Here is a 21,497-nt window from a genome sequence, read left to right on the forward strand (position 1 = left end):
GGTGGCTCAGTATCTGGAGTGTCTCACTCATGAGAGTTTAGCCCTAAGCTGCGCGTCCTTGGAACTTGGCTCTGTTGATCCTCATATGGGACGGGGCCTGGGAATCTGTATTCTAAACACCACCATCCCTGCTCCCCAACCCAGACCAGGGATTCTATCAGGCAAACTCAGGAGAAGCAGGCTACACCACCCAGGTGGCCACTTACCTGACTGCATTTGCCCACAGAGAAGGACACAGACGTGGTCTCCAGGGCCCAACCGTGTGGAAAGCTCTGGACCTGCCCCACAGCACAGGCCCGTCTGAGCCGCCCTGCCGACCCGCACCCACATCAACGGCAGTCGGTTTACCAAATACACAAAAGAAATACGGTTTATTTAATTTAAAATAGCAAGACTTTGGCCTTGACCCAGACGGTCAGGGTTTGCATTACAATTTTGCACGTGCACAAAACCTCCCACGATGCCATTATGCCGAGACGGGAAACCTGCAAAAATGTTCTTTTCTTGCTGTGGACACAGGCAGAGCTCTGTCTGCACCCTTAACCCCGGGCCAAATCATAACCTTTATTAAGAAACAAAAACAGACAGACACAACTCTGAAGCACAAAGAGGCAGAAAGTGTTTAGTAAACCTGAGGAAAAGACCAAGGTTCAGCAAGTGCCTGAGAAGAGAGGGGCTGGGGGCTGAGACGCAGCCCCTGTTCAGGCTGAGGTCACACAGCTGTGCCCGGGCGGGTGAGGGTGGATAAACATTAACTACACTGGTCGATAGAGAGAACCCACGGGGGCCCAGCCACGTGTAAAAGGAACGCACTTTCGTCTGGCTCTGATCCGAGGCAGGAGACCCTCCTGGGCTTCATGATGGTGCTGTTTGCAACGCTCCGGGCACCAGGACGAGCCCCTCCCCTGCCCGCACGTGTCCGCCACTCGCAGTAACATGTTCACCCGTCTGCAGAGACGGGATGGGGAGCAGAGGGAGGGAAATGGAAATACTCAGCAGCGGCACCTCACAGGTGGAATGAGAACGTGAGGGAGGCCCGGGCACACGGAGATGTTCTTCTCTGAGCCCCGACTCCCTCTGAGGGTGTTTTCCGGCTGCAGCCGGTCCAGGGAAACCCAGGTCTCAGGTCTGTCCTTAGAGGCCATGCCCAGTGGGCATCGATGTTGCACCATCTGAGCCAAGGCCTCTGGGGCCCCCTTCAGAACAAGAGGTATTCGAGCATCATTCCCCCAGGGCCCATACTCTTAACTCAGCCGTGAGTCATCTTCTCTTTTGCAGCAAGCAACTTCCTGAATTTCTGCTCCATTCTAGAAGCTAATGTGAGGCTCTTTACCAGCTAGGCACCCGTGATGAGCCGTAAGGTCTTTGGGGGAACCCCAGGCTCCCCTCACGTGGGCCACTCATGTAAGGGGACCGCCTTACTGACAAGTAGCTTTCTGTAGGGCAGCCCAGAGCTTTCTTTGAATCCTAAAGGGATGTTCACCTCTTGCTGATTTTCATAAAACCTTCTTTTAAAAAGGGAACCCAAAAGGAGCGTTTTGGACCTAGTTCTGTAGAGGACTATTCCTTTCAGAGTCTCTTCCTGTTACAGATTTTGCCTTTGAGAGTAAAAGAGGAATCAACAGTAGGGTGTGGCTTTGGTTTTAATCCAGAACCCTTTTACAGGTTCAGAAAATCAGTTTTGCAGAGTTCTCATGGGACCCAAGGGAGGGGCACCTATCGGGTTAATTGCACTTTTCTTCCCCAAGGCCCCCCTGCGCGGTGACAGTTACACCTCCCATTCTTAGCCAGTGGCTTCTGTGATTGAACAGAGAAATTGTTTTCTGACCTAAGACAAAAGGGTTGGTGGAAGAGTCATAGGTTATAGAGATACGGATGCTTCTTTTAAATCCTTTTTCTTTTAAATCACCCCATGATGCATGCGTCACTCTCCCCAACCAATCCCCCAAACCTTCACCTTCAGGGAGGAATCAGTATTTGGGTGTTCCCTGACCCTCTGGTCACCTTTCCTATAAAAAATTAACCTAGGAAGTGAATGAGCCAGATCCTTCCCCAACTCACCCGTTTCAGTCTTTACAAGAACAAACCCAAGTGACAGTGGGGCGTCTGCGGGGACTTCTGCAGTGGCCTCTTCCTGTCCTGTTCCAGCCCTTGCAGTGGAGGAGGGACCTGCATTTTAATTTTAAGTGCCTGGGGGAGACAGGAGTCTGGATCCTGGCCTCTGCCTGAAACTCAAACACAATGCATACATCAAGGGCTGGCAGCCCGTGGAGAGAATTGGGGAGGCCCCAGGAGACCAGGTGCCCCGAGCAGCTGTGTACAGCTGTGCTCATGCTGGTCACCGGGGGGGAACCTCCTGGTTAAAGGTAATTGGCCCTTTCGTTGACCTGCAAAGCCATCCAAGAAAAGCCAGGCTCTCAGGGGAATCTCAATGCCCTGACAATCCAGGAATCTGCTCCGTGATACCTCAGTGGGGGCCACGTCGCTGGTACCCCCTGACATTTTCTTGAGGACGGGTGCACAGTGTACATATATCTCTGTGTGCTTTTCCCACCGGTGTGGGTCCCTCCAGCTGTAAACAGTGCTGTGTGGTCACGAGGCCGACGACGCCCGGACCGCAAGGCAACCTGGCAGCGATCAGCTACCACGGGTTTCCCTGAAGCTCAGTGCAGCCCTCACGCCGACGAGTTCCCCCGCATGCAGAAGGACGCGGTGTGAGGGGGACGTGCTTGAGGGTCGAGGAGGTAGACAAGCTGAGTCTGCGCTGCTCCCCACGGGGCTCAAGAGCTTTGGCAGCCGAAGGCTCACAGCGCAGCTGACGTCCTGCTCCCTGCAGAGGGAACTCAGCGCCGCCTGCCCCAGGTCGGCAGCGCCCAGGCACAGAACTAGGAGGGGAGCAGCTCGGGCGCTTGGAAGTTCATCTGCGGCCCACCTGGGCCCCTGAGACTCGCCGGTCTTGGAGGGCGCAGAGGCCCTGGGGGGCCCCCCAGGCTCTCGGCGGCGGCAGCGGAAGGCTGAGAGGTGCAGCAGCAGCAGAGAGAGAGGAGCCGGGTCCGGACGGTGCGGGTGCAGAGGACGAACATGATGCAGTTGGCGCCCCCCTGAAAGGTGTTCCCGATCCCCTGGCAGGGAGAAAGGAAGAGGCGTGAGCGCCAGGGCCGGGGCGGGCCTGAACAGCACACGCAGGGAGGCCGGGAAGTGCTGGGGACCCAGGACCCGGTCCTCCACCCCTTGAAGCTGGTCTGCGGGGGACCCTGGCCACGTGGGCCTTGGGCTGAGCACCGGGCAGGCCTGGACTTGCAGGCGTGTCCCCGGGTCTTCTGGGCTGGGAAGGACTCAGGGTCAGTCAACTCTCCCGGGGCTACTCCTAGGCCACTGGACAGCAACTCAACACCCCCGGGCTGCCCCCGAGCCACGCTGACCTTCCACCGTCTCTCGTCAAGGCTCCCTGTGGGGCAGAGCCCCCGGCCTGCCCGCCCTGCCGGGGACAGGGATCTGACCCCGCCGCCCCCGCGGTGGGGCCGGCAGCCGAGCGAGGGCGGGGGCGGGGCGGGGCGGACCTACGTGCAGAACCACGAGCACCGGCGTCTGCACTGCCGGGGAGCCACAGAGGGTCAGGACGAACCGCACGGTGCTCCAGACCCGGAGGCAGATGAAGATGATCGGGATGAGGACCAGCTTCTTATCGGCCGCGGAGGTGCGGCGCTGGAGCTGGTGTGCCCGGGACACGAGGGGCCGGTACTCGGAGAGAGCCTCATGCTGCGCGAGGAACACGTAAAGCAGATGTGAGCGACGGGGGCCCTCCCGCCCCCTCCAGCCCCACCGCAGGCTGCCCTCCCCCGGGGACGCGGAGGTCGTGAGCCGCGCAGTGCCTGCTGCCGGCAGCCCAGGTTCCCACCTCTGCCCCGTCTCCTCCATCCACTGCCGGTTCCACACCCCACGCGGGTGTCTAAAGCACGCCGGAAGCTTCTCAGGTCCGAAACACATGCCTGATCTCGACCCCCAGCCTGCTGCATGCTTCCCCATCTCAGCTAAGGGGAGCTCCGTCCTTCCAGCCGTCCAGGTCCCAAACTTGGGAGTGGCCTTTGGTCCCTCTCTCTGTGCGACAGCTCACGTCCGATCCATAAGCAAGCCCTGCAGGCCCTGCCTTCAAAACAGACCCAGACCTGGATGTCCACTGCCACTGCCACCAGCCTGGTCCAAGCACCACCACCACTTCTCTGGAGAGTTGCCACTGCTTCTTCGCCGGTCTCCCTCTATCACCCTGACCACCCCACCCCGTCCCCACTGCAGTCTTACTCTCAACACAGAAGCAGTGTGGCTCGTTGAAAACCTAGGTCGGATCAAGCCAGTCTTCCACTCAAAGCTCTTGGTGTCTCCCCATTTCACACGTTCCTTATGATGTCCCCAACCCTGGTCTAGCTCTGACCTCATTCCTGCTACATACCCCGTTTACTCTTCTCCAGACACACGGGCTTCCTAATGCTCCAAACATGTCAGGCACACCCCACCCCAGGGCCTTTGCACAGGCTGCTCCCTCGAGCTGGAATGCTCTTCCCCAACCGTCTATGTGGCTCACTCCCTCACCCTCTTCAAGTCTTTGCTCCAGTGTCGCCTTCTGGATAAGGGCTATCCTGTCAACCTATTTAAACTGCAAAGGCGTTTCCCAGCTGGTCCTGTCCCCACCTCCAGCTCTTTATCCTTGTCTGCTTTTCATAGCTCTTACCATCCTCCTTCCTGGACGCCATTCACCCTCGTTTATCAGGCCCATCGCTCATGATCCGCCTCCTCCTCCAGAAGGCAAGCCCCCCCTCCCCCCCCGGCCCTGCTGTGTCCCCCCGCCCCGCCGGCCTGCCCCGCAGCAGGGGCTCTGCCCAAAGCTGGGGCAGGAAGAAGAGGTGAGCAGCCGCCAGCTTTGGTTTCCCCGCTCCTCGGAATGCCCTTCAGTGACAGGAAAGGCAGCTCCAGATCACAACCGAATTTGTAAAAATAGATGAAAAAAACACTGCTCCATAACAAAGATGCGTTTTTGAGCCTGGCCTTCTGTGGGGGACACTGAAGGCACAGGTGAGGAGAAGAGCCACACCCCTTGGCATCTCTGGGCACCCAAGCTGCTGCAGCTCACCTGCTCTCAGAGCACCTGCTTCCTCCCCAGGGGCCTTCAGCACCCAGAGAAGGGCACCACCCACCCCCTCCAGGACCACACGGGGGGGCGGGGGAGCCGGGCACTAGCCGGGCGCTAGCCAGGGCTGCTGGTCCGCTCTTCCTCAGGGCAAAGCTCACCCAGTTCATTTATTTTTAGTTCTCCCTCCTAGCTAGAGGCAGGGAACGACCCGCACATTCTCACCTCCCTGCTCACTAGTATTCCTTTTCTCTGGCAACACCCGCAGAGTTGTAGGAGAGGACCATTCTCACATGGGGGGGGGGGGGGTCAGCCTCACAGGCAGGGCCCCAGGCTTCCTGCCCCCGCTACATGAAGGGCAGGGAAGAAGACAGACACACGAGGGACTCCCCTGGCGGTCCAGTGGTTAAGACTCTGGGCAGGAGGGAGAGCTGGCGGTGCCAATTTAAAATCTGGTGGTCAGGGGGACTTCCCTGGCCGTCCAGTGGTTAGGACTCTGTGCTTCCACTGCAGGGGGCACGGGTTCGTTCCCTGGTCCGGGAGCTAAGATCCCGCATGCCCCTCAACATGGCCAAAAACAAACAAACAAACAAACACATGAAAAGGCAGCTGGGGGAGGGCATGGGGAGGTCCTGGGCAGAGCCTGGTGGGGCTCCTGGGAACTTTCATCGGGGAGCCCGGAACCTTCCCAGGGCAACGGAAAAGAGGAGGTGAGAAGGGCAGCCCCGGCCCAGGCAGGAGACCAACTAAAATACCCTAAGTAGACAAAGAGGATCTCAGACCCATCGCTAAGCCCTGCCAGCATCTCTGTCAACGACTCCAAGCTGAGCCAGAAGAGGGCGGCAGGGAGGGGTGAGAATCAGGTAAATTTTGGAGTAAAAAGAGAACCCAAAGTGTGCATCCCACATACAGGGTGGGGGTCAGGTGTCAGACAGCTGCGAGGAGCGCCTTACACACTTGGAAATGACCGCTGAGCCAGCAGCACACCCGAAAGTCGAAAGTTGGGGACATTCTCGCCTACAATTTCAGCCTTGAAAACTCAGAGCAAAAAAGAAACACAGGCACCACACCAGCAGAATGAGCTTGGAAGTCTATCCCCAGAGCTTTCACGAGGTTACTGCTCCAGCCCCGTTTCATCTTCCATCGTAATTACACTTCTGCCTCCTCCTAGGAGGGCAGGATCCATGCCTGAGTTCTCATTAGCATTCCCACCGACACACAGAGCTTTTGTGCATAGTAGATGCTCAATAAAAACGCACTGAATGAATGGTTGAGCGGACCAATGGATGGGCTAATCTGAGGCTTTTGGGGGTAGCAGTTTGCTTGTGGCTAGGAGAAAGCCCATACTTTACATGTGCGGAACCGGTAGTCCAGAGCAAAGAACAATTTGGCCAGATTATCAGAGGAAAACCATTCTTTCCCAGAATTTCTGGCCAGAAGTCTAGGAGACTTCAGAGCAGCCCAGCCTATTGATTTATGAATTCCTGAGAGCCTGAAAAATCTACCACTTACAATATTTTAATCACCAAGGAGAAAGAAGTGAGTTATTTGTATCGCTGGTTGTGAAAGTCTGTGGCCTCCCCTCCTCAGGGGCATGCCAGTTCAATTCTTATTTGGCTACTGTTCATCTTTCAATCAAATTCCTCTCCAGGTTAAGCGACCGTGGGGATCTGTCCAGGAGGGGGCAGTAGAGAGCTGTGGCCCAGAACACAGGCTGAGCCCGCAGTCTCCTTGGTTTCACAGCAGCTCACTCTGAGTTGGGCGAGTCTGGGGAGCCCCTTAACTTCGGTGAGCCCCCGTTCCCTCATCCACAAAGGGAGGATGACAGGACCCGCTCCCGACAGGGCTGCATAATTAGCAAACCAGACAACCCACGATGCTTATTAATTCAGCGCACATCACGGTGCCTGAGGCACAGCTAACCCTCCGTCACTCTGGTCGGTCACCAGTCCTGTCCCCTACGGCAGCCAACCCCGATGCCGGGACACAGTGGCCACACAGAGCTCTGGGCCGGGGCCCCGTGGCGCACCTACCGCTCTGTTGATGTGCTTCCGGATGAGGAGGTAGAGCACGGGCAGCGTGACGTAGGCGAGCATCTCCCACGCCTTCCCGGTCAGCAGCATCCACAGCACGCAGTCCTCCGCCTCCAGGTCGATCCAGCACCAGCCCACGGACACGTCCGAGGCGTCGTAGCCGATCTTCTTTAGGGTGACAGCCGCCACGGTGATGACCAGCGGAACCCCCCAGCTGAGGAATAAGGAGCAAACGGGAGGCGGTGAGGTCAGACCCGGCTCCCGGCAAAGCCAGCGAGGGCAAAGGGACCGGGATGCTGGGTAGGCAAGAAGGACGGTGCTCTCCCAAGCGTGCAGCAGACAGTGTCCCTGGAGAAAGGAGGGGCGGGAGTCCTCAAATCCCCCAACCCAGCCCTGCTCTGCCCAAGCCCTGCCAAGCCCGGGACGCCCTGGCCTCCCACCTGGACAAGCCCTCCCAAGCCCTCGGAGGCCGGGTTCTATTTCAGAATTGCCAGGCTCCTCGGAGATTACGCTGGGATGCTGTGGCATCGGGATGGCCGGCTCCTTCCCGCACCGACGGGCCTGTGCACCGGCCCGCAAACGCCAGCCCACCTGGCCAAGCCTCATCCACACACCCCGCCAACAGTCAGGCCCCCTTGGACAGCCTGGGCCCAGAGGTGCACACACTGGTGGCTTGGGGATGTCTGGGTCCCGTGCACCCGCAGCAGGAACTAGAAGAGGGGCCCTGGGCTCCGGGCGGACACATCTACTCGGTCCTGAGCCCTCCTTGCTCTATGGGAAGGGGCAGGCACTGGCAAGGGTCCAAGGGGGCCCAATAAAGCACAAAGCCTGGGGCGGGGGCCCCCTCTCAGTGCAGTGCTGGGCTGACTTTTCTAGAGTTTACTGCAATGGCGACACAGCTGGGATTAGGGCTGAGCCCCAAGGCCCCTCCCCAGTGGTCCCCGCACGAGTCTCCTCGCCAAGCCTTTTAAACCAGTCAGGGGGACACACAGAAGCTATGTGGCGGCCCGGCAGGGTGGTTAAGAGCTTGGACTGTGTTGCAACAGGCTGGGTCCGAGTCTCGGCCCTGCCCCACGTGGCTGCAACACATCCGTGTTTTTCTCCACAAAGTGGGGATGATCACGGTGCCTGGAGCAGAGCATCGTTGTTGGTTGTCACAAGAATAAACTCATCAGCGTTACATCCAGCATGCGGGACAGGGTAAGCGTGTCCGCATTTACGACCAATGTTGTCGGTGAGGCTTGTCACCAGGTCCCAGGATCCGGGCCTGCGGTGTAGCCACCAGGGATGCACGAGGCCTGCTTGGTCTCTGCCCCCAGGAGGACACACGGGCCTACGTGGTAGGTCAGCCGCCCAGAGAACAAGCAGTAACAGGACAGTGTCATCAGGAAAACGTTTAGTTCAGAAACTGGTTCTGTCTTGAGGGCTCTGTGTAAGGAATATCGGCTCTTTCTGAAAGAAGGTCATGGAACAATGATGAGGCCACAGTTGCACTTAGTCTGTTACCAGAACGAGGCTAGAAGGCCTGTGATTTTATAAGGTTCTCCAAATGCCGCAGGGCTGGGGACGAGGCAGGACAGGGATGGCGAGGAAAGGGAGAAAGTCCGCTTCCTGGGCCCAGGAAAGACTTGATACCTCCTCCCCTCACTGGCCTCTGCAGGAGGGACCAGAGCCTGGGGCGGGTCACTGGGCGCCACCCTCAGCTCTGCTGCCCCGACAGCCCGGCAGAGGTGGAAGCAGCACATCCTCCTTGAAGCCACAAGAGCACGGAAGGGGCCAAAACCCCATAGAAATTAAAGGATGGTGGGGACTTGCCTGGTGGTGCAGGGGTTAAGAATCCGCCTGCCAATGCAGGGGACGCGGGCGGGTTCAAGCCCTGGTCCGGGAAGATCCCACGTGCCGCGGAGCAACTAAGCCTGTGCACCACAACTACTGAGCCTGTGCTCTAGAGCCCGTGAGCCACAACTACTGAGCCCACGTGCCGCAACTACTGAAACCCACGTGCCTAGAGCCCATGCTCCGCAGCAAGAGAAGCCACCACAGTGAGAAGCCCGCGCACCGCAACAGAGTAGCCCCCGCTCGCCGCATCTAGAGAAAGCCTGCGCACAGCAAAGAAGACCCAATGCAGCCAAAAATAAATACATAAAATAAATAAATTTATTAAAAAAAAAAGGATTATGAGAAAGGTACCAAGTTACACTTCAAATGGCTGGAGTGTGTCTATTTTAAATGTTTGTGCTATGCAAAGTTATTGATCTGGTGAGTTAATATATATTAGTGTCAAACCAAAGGGTTACCATTTTAAAACTCACGCCATCCTGGGATTTTAGGACAACACATGTCAGCTATGAGCTCCATGAGGCGAGGGCCATGTGGGTTCACTGCTCTATCCTGGCATCTACACCAGTGCCTGGCACATGATAGGGGCAAAACTAGGACCTGCTGAATGAATGAATGAACGAATGAATGAACTGAATGAATGAGTGAATGAAGTTTGAACCAAGTGACTGAGACAGATTTTCCCAATTTACTCCTTAAATATTCACTGCAAGGACATTACTGAAAGGAGGTGAAAGGCTTTTAAAGGGCTGCACCGTAAATCCTGAAGTTAGAGGTGGGAGAGCAGTGCTTAGGGACCAACACCCGGCAGGACTGGAGCCGAGGATTCCCACCCTGGCGGGAAGGGAGAGCACAGGCTTGGCGGGAGGAGGCAGCTTCTTTCCCCCCTCAGCATCCCTACGGCCCCTGGGGACCACAGGGTGACAGCCCCACGTTTTACAACTTTAGGTCTGTTGTACAAAAGCTACCCAGTGATGTATTTCCTCTGTGTTACTGGGGTGTGCCTGGAGCTGAATCTGTGATGGAAAATAGCCAGAGGGAAGACCAAATAGACGGCTTTGAAAGGGCTGAGCATGTGGGTTGATCAATCAGAGTTGCTGTTTGAACTCAAGCACAGACAGCAGCTCTGCTGAGGCCAGAAGCTGCCTGGGGAGGTACCTGAGTGGAGGTGGAAGAAAAGGTGATCTCAGAGAGCAGTGGGAATGGAGTGGGAGGGATGGCCTAATAATCCCGCCAAGCAGGCTCCACCAGACTCGTAATTTACAGGTACAGACAATGGTGTGCTGGTGATGTTTTAACATCAGAAAGACATCTACGCACGTGTGTGTGTGTGTGTGTGTGTGTGTGCATACACAAACATAAACTGATTATGAATTTTACTGATATAAAGGATGTGGGGCACACGATTTGTAAATAATAATAAAATACACAATACTCCTTATCGTACATCCCACACAGCCAATTGATTCTCACAGGAGGCTTCTGCTGATTTTTGCGGAACTCTGGTATCTGCAGCCAACCTGTGGTTGCACTCAGCCAATGAGAGTAGTTCCGTGATGAGAAGGTGGCTGATGTTTCCATTTTCCTTAATGACTAAGGAAACCTCATTAAGTTTCAAACCCTCAAACTCCAGAAGTGAAATGAGGAAGACCTGGGGGACCAGATGAGAGCTGGGACTTCACTGGGTCGACTTGACATGAGCGACCTCTCTGTGGATCAGGTAATACTTTTCCAACACTGGAAGAATGTTTCTTCTTTTTTCCTGCTCTGGGACATGGCCCCTTCTCAGCACCTCCCCCTGAAATATGCGGCTTCCCGCCTGCCCCGACATGGCTGCCGCCAGGGCTTAAGTACAGAGACAAGAAACACTTTTGCATTTAATCTTTACTACTAACATTTTCTCTATCACTTTCTTAAATCTAGAACAGGGGTCCAGCAAACTAGGGCCCTCAGGCCAAATCCGACCCAGTCTGTTTTTTATTTATTTATTTTATTTTAAAAATTGGAGTATAGTTGATTTAAAACGTTGTGTTAGTTTCAGGTGTACAGCAAAGTGAATCAGTTATACATATACATATATCCACTCTTTTTTAGGTTCTTTTCCCATATAGGTCATTACAGAGTATTGAGTAGAGTTCCCTGTGCTCTACAGTGGGTTCTTATTAGTTAACTGTCTTATACACAGTCATGCGTATGTGTCCATCCCAAACTCTCGATTCAGTCTGTTTTTTAAAATAAAGTTTTACTGCATACAGTCACACTGACTGGTTATATATCATCCATAGCTGCTTCCAAGCTACCAGAGCTGAGCTGAGCAGTGGCATCGGAGATCACATGGCCTGCAGAGCTGAAAATACTATCTGGTCCTGTACAGGAAAAGTTTGCTGACATCTGCTCTACAAATCAACAAAAGTATAATTAGGGACTACCCTGGTGGCGCAGTGGTTAAGAATCCGCCTGCCAATGCAGGGGACACGGGTTCGAGCCCTGGTCCGGGAAGATCCCGCATGCCATGGAGCAACTAAGCCCGTGCACCACAACTACTGAGCCTGCGCTCTAGAGCCCACGAGCCACAACTACTGAAGCCCGCGCACCTAGATCCCGTGTTCCGCAACAAGAGAAGCCACCGCAATGAGAAGCCCATGCACCACAATGAAGAATGGGCTCCGCTCGCCGCAACTAGAGAAAGCCCACGCGCAGCAACGAAGACCCAACTCAGCCAAAAATAAATAAATAAATAAATAAAATAAAAATTTTAAACGGTATAATTAGGACCTAAGGAGTTTTGAGTATGTTACTTTTGTTTTTAATGCAATTTATTTAATTGTAAGTTTATATAATTTAATTTTTAATGATGTTCTATCTAACAATCAGCCCACAAAATGCCCTGAAATTTAACAATCGGGTCCCGCAAGCCGGCTCCAGGCCACCACTGGACAGAGGATGAAAAGGACAGGGGGCTGAAGCTGCCCTGCCCCAGGCTCTCACCTATAGAGCCAGGAGAAAATCTGTTGTGCGACCTCAGTAAGCCAAGCTGTTCTCTGGCCAAGTGGCCACCCTGAGTTGTAGGTGGTGTCCAACTCTGGGAGGAACTCTACAAAGACACGTGTGACCTAATTCCCACTTTCCAGAAACGTCTACTGCTAATTTCTGACATGCACCACCTAACAGTTTTTTATCCCTTCAAAAAAAAAAAAAAAAAAGCAGCCATCAATCAAAAAACAAACAAAATCAGAACAAGTAAGATACAGCTTAACAACAGCACATGTGAAACAGACCAAGGGCTGTAGCTGACTGGGACCCAGAAGGTATGTGGTCGGAGGGGTTGCCCTGATGCCCAGATGTGGGTGATGGAGAACAGCCAGCAAACTGTCCTGCCTCAGTGTGGACACCTGGGACCCACATTCTAAACCTGAGACTGTGAAGCTGGCACCAGAGCGGGCACATGAGGACGTGCTGGGCCTGGAGCTGAGCCTCGAGTATTGGAAGACTCTTGGGGATGTCCTGCTCCAGAGCAGACTCAGGCGGCCGAAGGAAAGGGCAGGTATCCTGCTCAGTCCCAAAGCCAAGGGCTAAACTGTCAGCATCCCCCATCAAGGGGAGGAAGCCATGTGACCACGTGCAGCAGATGCTATGAAAGGCACTGAGGAGGGACATGGTTAAAGCAGGTGACCAATGAGGCTCCTTCTCTCCAAACCTGTGATGCAGGCGGAGGAGAAGTGTGGCTGGGGTCACCTAGATGGAGGGGGCCTGCAGACCACTCTCTGAGCAGAATCACCCACTTGGAGGGGCACCAAGAGCTGCTCCCAGAGATGCCCAGGCCCCAGCTTTCACGTGTGTTTGCCTGGAAACCGAGGCCAGACTCCAAGTTGGCTTCCTCCCCCTTCAGAGGCAGTTATAGGCTGAGTATGTCCCCTCCTGCCACCAAATTCCTGTGTTGAAGTCCTAACCCCCAGTACGTCAGGATGGGACCGTATCTGGAGACAGGGTCTTTAAAGAGGTGATTAGGTTAAAATGAGGTCACTGGGTGGGTCCTAATCCAATAGGACAGGTGTCCTTGTAAGAAGAGGAGATTAGGATGCAGACACTCACTAAGGGACGACCATGTGAGGACACAGGGTGCAGACGGCCGTCTGCAAGCCAAGGAGAGAGGCCTCAGCGGAAACCAACCCTGCCTACACCTGGATCTCCGATTTCCAGCCTTCAGGACAGGGAGAGAAGGGATGTCTGTTGTTTAAGCACCCCACCCAGTCTGCAGGCTTTGTTAGGGCAGCCTCAGCAGACGAAGGCAGATGCTCTCTACCAACTCTGGGGGAGAGACATGCCAGGACAGGGGATGGCAGCCCAGCCCTGGGACACCCCCCGACACCCAGACCAGCAGAGCTGGGGGCCCTCAGCAGGCTTAGGGGAGGGGTAAACTGACAAACGCCCTGCAGACTGGTCATGAGCTTGGCTTTTGGAACTCGACATTCACTTTGTTCTTCAGTCGCCCCGTGAGAAGCTGAAGCACCGCGGGATCAGCCGGCCGGTGAGCAGGCCACGTCCCACACCTGGATTCCGTGGCATGTGTCAGACGACCACGGGAGGCGGCCGGTGCCCACGAGAGCAAGGCTCTGGGTTTCCTTCAGAGTTCCCAGTCTGCCCAGCTGGGGATCTTCTGAAACCTGTCCCACCAGTCAGGGAGGGGCACACCTGTGGTGACAGAGACGCTTTCACAGTCCGGGCTGGGAACACCCTTCCCCCTCCGCACCAAGGGCTCAAGGTCTGCTCAATCCACCGTTGGATTCCTGCACTCCCCCCTCCCCCCAAACCTCCCCCTTCCTACAGATCTCTGGTGGGGGGTGGCACCTGATGGGAAGACCACAAGAGGGTCTTCTCCCCCAAACAGCAGAGCCTGGTCCATGTGCCTGGGGCCTATGGAAGGCCCTGAATGTGACCATGACCCCAAGATGCTCTGAGAACGAAACTATCCGGCAACCATGTGCCAGTTTCCAAAGCTCTTGGGAGCAGGACAGAGCCGGGCCCGGAGGGATGCAGCTGCAGGCAGCACGGCCTGGTGAAAGGAATCCAGGCCCGAGGAGGCCGCCTGGAGGTTTCTGCCCCAACAATGGGCTCTTATTGTTAAGGGTGGGGCAGGGGCAGGATGTGGGAGTTCAGGATGTCAGCCACTGACCAGGCCATCATGAGGTCAGTCGCTCGGTAGCCCTGGCCGCAGAGGTGGGGAAAGGCGTCCAAGGGAACTTCTAAACACTCAGCCCCTGGCACGGGCCTCTGCAGCCCTGGTTCTGTGGGTGCCGAGGTGCACTCTGCAGCGCTCAGGGACGCTTTCCTGCCCACCTGGGCCCAGGGTAGAATCTGACTCTGCCCCGGCAGGGTCAAGGGGCAGCCTCTGGGGCCGCAGCGGGTGCCCCGCGGACACGCAAATGCAGCACAGAGACCTCACTGCAGCAGGGCCCTCAGCAAACAAAGCCGGTTTAGCTCTTGTCATTTTGGGGAGCACCGTCTGATGTGGGGTGCTGTTCATGCAACCACTGGGTTCACCCCCCATTCAGACACTGCCCACCTGGGGCCTTGTCACTGGGCCCCGCCGTGAGTGAGCTGGTGTCTGATTCGAGAGCTCACAGGCTCTCCCCTTCGGGGCCCACGGGGCCCCTTTTCTCTGCGCTGGAACTTCCCCATCCCCACAGCAGGGGTTTTCACGGTGAACTTGGGGTACCATAGACTTCTCTCTTCCTCCAGAGCCTCCAGCAAATGCCAGAGGGTGGGTGGGCACGTGGGCCGGGGGTCATGCCCACACCTATCCCCACTTCAGTGCAGCCAGAAGAAACCCAAAGGCTGCTCGAGGCTGCCAGCTCGGCTTGGGCTCCACTTGACGTGGCCAGATGAGGCGCCCTAGCCTGACCTCCCCCCACAATCACAGGACACACCTGGCCCAGCGGCGAGGGGACAGTCCGTGACCCTGCCGTACTGGTTCAGAAGAAGCCCACCACCTTGCAGGGGAAGAGGGGCTGGAGACTGCTTTCGAAAGGCAGGTCACCTTCTGCAGGGGGACAGAGACGGTTTCATGCTTATCTTATCTGAAAGGAAATGACCCCGCCCATAGCCGCTGCAGGCTAAGCTGCCCAGCCCTTTCTTAGGTGAGAACTGCAAACAAACGGCCACAGATGCTTATCCACATGCATGTAAAATATGGGTACAGACTTAGAAAACAAACTTGCGGTTACCAAAGGGGAAAGGGGGGTGGACAAATTAGGAGTTTGGGATTAACATAAACACACACACTATATAAAAGAGATAAACAACAAAGACCTACTGTATAGCGCAGGGAACTATACTCAATATTTTGTAATAATCTATAAGGGAAAAGAATCTGAAAAACAACATAAATATATAATGGAATCACTGTGTTGTTCATCTGGAACTAACACAACATTGTAAATCAACTATACTTCAGTCCATCAATAAAATACGTGGTGTCGGTATCATGGTGCCTCCACAGCTAAGACACAGTAGAAAGGGACTTATCACAGGGCTTTCCCTGAACACAGAATATTCTCACACTTTAAAAATGCGGCAACATCCAGAAGAGTCACCTCAGAATGCTGTCGGAACCAGGGGATGTGAAACCCTTGGGTGAGACTTTGAGGAGTTCCAGGAGGTTCATCTCGACAAGATCCTTATTAATTACAAAAGGAAAAAGAGTAACTGTGGTGGAGAACTGGCAGATAACACCTTGACCAAGCAATCAAAGTGAACATCACCGGGAATGGAACAAATCAAAGTCGCCAGCCACCACCAGGTAGGAAGCGAGAACAGGTTTCTGTGAGATTCCAGCCCAAGGTGCAGATCCTGAATCCACTCCCGAGGAAGCATCAGGCAACCCAGGTGAAGGGGGACATCCTACACAATAACGGGCCTGTACTCTTCAAAAAGACCAGTCGTGAAACACCAAGGAAGACGGAAACACTGCTCCCGACTGAAGGAGGATAAAGAGGCATGAAAACAAAGTTCCTTTGCTATCGGCGACCTTATTAGACAACTGGCAAAACCTCAATAGATCCACAATCAGATTTTTTTTTACCAGACACACACACATATTTTTTTCTTTTTAGTTGCTTTGCCTTTTTCCTTCTTCACATGACACAATCAGATATTAGCACTGCTCCACGTTACTCTCTGCTTTGGGGAGGTGTACGTGGTCACGCAAGAGACTGTCCTTGCCTTTTGGAAATACATGCACACTGAAGGATTTAGGAGTTGGGGGCATCAGGTCTGTAACTTACTCTTTTTTTTTTTTTTTAATTTTACATTTGGCTGTGTTGGGTCTTCGTTGCCGCACGCGGGCTTTCTCTAGTTGTGGCGAGCAGGGGCTACTCTTTGTTGCAGTGCGCGGGCTTCTCATTGCGATGGCTTCTCTTGTTGCAGAGCGCGGGCTCTAGGCGTGCGGGCTTCAGGAGTTGCAGCACATGGGCTCAGTAGTTGTGGCTCATGGACTCTAGAGTGCAGGCTCAGTAGCTGTGGCTCACGGGCTTAGCTGCTTCCCGGACCAGGGATCGAACCGTGTCTCCCGCATTGGCAGGTGGTTTCTTAACCACTGCACCACCAGGGAAGTCCCTGTAACTTACTCTTACATGGTTCCAGAAAAAAAATAATTGGAGAGGATAAATAAAGCTAACATGGTAAAGTGTTAATAATGGGGGAAATCTGGAAAGTTAAAAATAAACGATTGTCGAATTATCTCTCAGTTTAAACAATTATTGTCAAGGCCAAGAGACACGATGGAATCCTAAAAAGGGCACTGACCTTGAAGTTATCACCCTGAGCCTCCTGCGAACAGCTCTGTGGCCTTGGGAAAGTCTCATCAGCTGTGGCTGGAGGGTGACCATCTCTGGGTGAGTCCCCTGGGTTATGGAGGATCAAAGCGTGATCCTTGCAAGACCTCAGGAGCCTGATGCAGCTTGTGATGACAGGCAATTTCTCTGAGGATAAAGTCTAAGCTGCCCTCCTTCCCCAATGAGATAAAGTCTTTCTGTAAAGGAAACTATGTCAGGCATTATGATGGGGTCCCAGGGGCCATGCAGGCGCTTTGTGCGAACTTGCCTACGACTCTCTCCAGCCTCCTGCGGTGCATGGCTGCATTTAGTTTTATAGATGGCTTTCCCCACTTAACGTTGTATCATACCATTTAAAAAATATATGACTTATAGAGTTCATGGCCAGTATTTAATGGCAGCATAACACTTCTGGGTGGGGTGTAGTCTATAACTTACTGATCCCCGATTTTTTGAACATTTAGGTTGCTTTCAAATTCTCATCACTGTTCTGGCTAACATTGCCACGCAAACTCCTCTGTACATCCAACTTTGCATGTAATCTGGTTTATCTCCTTAGACTAGATGCCTATAAATAGGATTGCTGGGATCAAGGGGTATGAACCAAATATTTTCTACATGGATTATTCCAATTTACATGGCCAATAATAATGTAGGAAAACACCAGTTTCATCTGCATTTATCACATTAGTATCCTGCCTTACTATCTTTTTCCCTCTAATTTAATGAGAAAATGGTACCTCATTGTTGTATTGTTTTGAGTATTCATGCTTTTACTATTTCGTCAGGATGTCCTTTGTCGGTTTCTCAAGATATTTGTCAGTTTTTTTAAAAAAAAATCAACTCATAAGACTAGAGAGAGCAACCTTTTGTGTTGTCATATTTTAAAATATTTTCCGGGGACTTCCCTGGTGGTCCAGTGGTTAAGAATCCGCCTTCTAATGCAGGGGATGCGGGTTTGATCCCTGGTCAGGGAACTAAGATCCCACATGCCGCGGGGCAACTAAGCCCGTGTGCCGCAACTACTGAGCCCATGCGCCACTAGAGAGCCTGCGTACCACAGCTAAGACCCGACGCAGCCAAAAATAAATAAATATTAAAAAATAAATAAATAAAAATAAAATATTTTCCAAGACTGGAAGGTTTGAAGAAGAGAACTGATTTGCAGTCATTTGAAATGGTTAGCGAGTGGTGCCTGGGCAGCGAGTCTGAAGATGAGATTTCCCACGCCAAGAGGTCCTTCAGCAGCAACGAACTAATCCTCCAAAGAAAGACATTGAAGAGTCCTTAGCAATACAGTCTGGGAGGATCTAGGTCAATACATGAACCTGTTGGACAGGTCTTACCAAGTCTCACACCAGCAACATGAGTGCTGACTTCTGACGGAATAAACTGTCAAGGTCCCTTTCTAGCTTGGATACAAGTAATTTTCTTTCTTTCTTTTTTCTTTTTTTTTCTTTTAAGCAGCAGGTGGATCACATTCAACAGACAAGAGGAACAATTCGCTTCCTTTTTATGGCCACAGAAGGACACATGGGCTTTCTTAGGAGGCCTTCCCTAAGCATCACAGAAAACATCCCTAGAAGTGAAAAGAAAGGTTTTTTGGGAAATGTCTTTTCTATAAGAGCTGCACCAGGTTCTCTTTATCACTTGAAAAATACGTTGTATTCAGTATTTTTCAAAAGAGGGTGAAAAAGACAAGAGAATCTTGCAAAGAAAGTCTTGGGCTCTTTTTCAAGTACACGTGAGCTCCACGCTGCCCACAGCCAACCAGCCTGCCAAGGACGGGGTCTCCGAAATGGATGGTGGGATCAGGTTGGATGTGTGGGGGGCAGGCAGCCCCTCTCTCTGTGGGTCTCTGCAGCACCTGAGGCACGTCTGAATGGCTCGCTACAAACATTTTGACTTGAACAGCCGAGAAGCAGGCCGTTTAGTTTCCCAGGGACCAGCTGGCCTCCATCCAACAGCTCTGAGACCTGGAGGTCAAGTGACTCTTGCAGGCTTGTGACCTCACTGTTGTGACACCCAGGTGACCTGTCTCTACCAAAGTGCTGACTATCTTCAGTCCCTTGGAAAGAACTCAAGTATTTAACAGAGAGGACCTATAATTAGGGCAGCATTTGGTACTCCTATCTGGAGGAAGGAGAAGAGGAAAGAAGCTCTATAAAATTCCTGCCTTGGGTTCACCAGAGGACACCACCAGACGTTTGAATCTTGAAATTACACCAGGAAGGGGCCAACCTTCTTCCATAGATGAGGGCTACTTGGATGAGACCCTTCAATGCCAGGGCAGGACAAGGCCTTGGTTTTCTCTACTCTCAGAGACTCCAGGCCGCTGGCTGCCCTCTTCCAGACCAGCCTCTGCCTCTGACCTCAATTTCAGAGTTGCTGAACTCTGGAAAGAAAGATAATCTAGAACAGAGATAACAAGAGATTGGGGCCTGAGGTTTAGAGACGAGCAAAGATAAAATACACAAGACTGTCCTTCCTAAATTTTACAGCTGAAGCACTGCATCTGGCAGAGGGCTGGGCGGAGGGCAGCCTGAGAGTGGCTGAATGCACCACACCTAACTCATCTCCCAGCCTGGCCAGGTGCTTCTCCCCATCCCCATGGTCAGCAGAGATGGCAGGAGCGCACTGAAGCAGGCGGCCAAGGGCCCAGAGTGGCCTCGCCATCTCTCCAGGTGCTTCCAAGTTACCAGGGCCGGGCTCTGAGGGCGAGCTCTGCCCCCCCCCCCCACCCTCCAGGGCCTGCGCTGAGGCGCCCACCTCACTGGGCGGCTAGGGCTGGGGCCGCCTCAAAGGGGCGCCCCCTGCGGCGATGTTCAGGACAAGTTCATCTCCCAGGCAAGCCTAGCATCATTCTGCTGGCCCAGGGCTGTCCCGGGACAGGAGCAGATAGCGCCCGCTGGGCGCCTGGCCAGGGGTCCAATCAAGACGCAGGGCCCAGAGGGTGGCGAGGGCCACAGGGGCAGCAGACAGGATCCAGGCAGGGGTCACTGGACCCGAGGGAAAGCAGCGTCGCCGCCACCCACCTGACGACGTGGAAAGCACAAAGCAGGCGGCCGTCTCCGGGGCCGCGCGACGTGCGGACGATGCTAAGATACAGGTAGAGGGCGATGGCCACCGTCCAGAAGAAGGAGCTGGTGTTGGCGAAGGTGGAGAGCGCGCCCTGCAGCACGCAGTCCCACGAGGGGCCCTCGAAGTCCTGCAGCACCCCGTAGAAGTAGGAGGCGGCCGAGAGCAGGTCGGCCAGCGACAGGAAGAGCAGCAGGCGCCGCGCCCGGCTGCGCAGGTCGGGCCACAGGCCGTGCGTGGCCACCAGCAGGCCCGAGCCTAGCGCGGAGAGCGCGCACGATAGCAGCACCACGGCGCGCTCCGACGGCACCAACTCTGTGGGGGGCGCGGGAGGGGGCATGGTCAGGAGCGGAGGGGGCCGGGGCCGGGGCGCCGCGTGCGGCCGCCGCCGCCGCCGTCTGGGCACAGACCAGCGAGCGGCTCACGCCCCGGTGCCCGCTCCGCCCGCGTCTCGGCCCCTCCCGGGCCCTCCAGGTCCGCCGCCCAGCGGCCCAGCGGCCACGCCCCGCCCCTGTCCCTAGGCCCCGCCCACGCCCACGCCACGCCCCCGCGCCCTCCACGCTCCACCCCGCGGCGCCCACGTCCCGACCACGGCCGCGCCCCGCCCCCGCGCCCCACCCTCGCCCTCACACCACGCCCCTGCGTCCTCCACGCTCCACCCCGTGGCCCTCACGTCCCGACTTCGGACCCACGGCCGGCCCCTGAGCCTTTCCCGCGAGCCCCACCCATGCCCCGGCGCCGCGCCCCTGTGCCCGCGTCCCTAGGCGCTCCCCACAACCCCCGGCCCCATCCCCAAGGCCCCGCCCCTGCCCTCCCACCACACCCCTGGCGCCCTCGCTCCACCCTGCAGTCCCCACGTCCAGTCTGCAGCGCAGCACTCCCTCCCCCCACCCCATACTCCAGAGGCCTCTGCTCTTGCCAGCCGAGTAGGACGCCCAGTCCTGGGGAGGGATGCACTGACAGTTTTTTAGGGCTAATATTACCTTCTTTGTTTACGGCCAACATGTGTGCGGGGGTGGGGGGGTATCTTGGCGGGGTGGAGGCAGTCTTTCCACTGGTAGCAACAGCAGCTGTCAAAGTGATCCTCGTTCCTTAGGCAGCCGTACCGGAGGTGTGCGCTGGTAGGGTGGCGGTGGTTACTTCCTGAACGGGGAGTTTCCAACTTTTCTTACAATGAGCACGCTATTTTGTTAAATAAAGCTTATTGTGTGAAATTGTTTTAAAGAAATTAAAACATTAATTCCCAATTTTACTGGGTTTTTTTCTTTTTTGAAAATTTCATTTTTAAAAAATTGGGTTACCATTCACGTGCCGTAAAATCGGCCCTTTTAAATGTACAGTTATTTATAGCATATACACAAGTTTGTGCAACCATCCTCATTATCTAATTCCACAACATTGTTATTGCCTCAAAAAGAAACAGTCGTGTCAAAAGAGAGGTAACAGGTCCCAAGTGGTGTCACTTGTGCTAAGTCGCGTCACCAAACCAAGACTTCATACCTAACCTAACTGCGGTTTCAAGCTCTCCTACGAATGTAATCTTAACCAGTCAGTCTGGAATTTCCTGGTCAGCACTAGTGAAGTAATCCTTCT

The 21,497-nt window shown here is 54.5% G+C and overlaps 1 protein-coding gene across 1 annotated transcript; it reads right to left on the bottom strand.

Moving 5' to 3' along the window:
• Positions 1 to 352: 352 nt before the first annotated feature.
• Positions 353 to 20,295, bottom strand: GPR157 (G protein-coupled receptor 157). Its single transcript, XM_007170076.2, is given in 5 exon segments — positions 353 to 2,997; positions 3,000 to 3,122; positions 3,565 to 3,759; positions 7,156 to 7,369; positions 19,862 to 20,295. Coding segments are annotated over 5 exon segments (1,275 nt in total). The 5' UTR covers positions 20,245 to 20,295; the 3' UTR covers positions 353 to 2,637.
• Positions 20,296 to 21,497: the final 1,202 nt, after the last annotated feature.

The sequence above is a fragment of the Balaenoptera acutorostrata genome, chromosome 1 (assembly GCF_949987535.1).
Source record: "Balaenoptera acutorostrata chromosome 1, mBalAcu1.1, whole genome shotgun sequence".
Lineage (NCBI taxonomy): Eukaryota > Metazoa > Chordata > Mammalia > Artiodactyla > Balaenopteridae > Balaenoptera > Balaenoptera acutorostrata.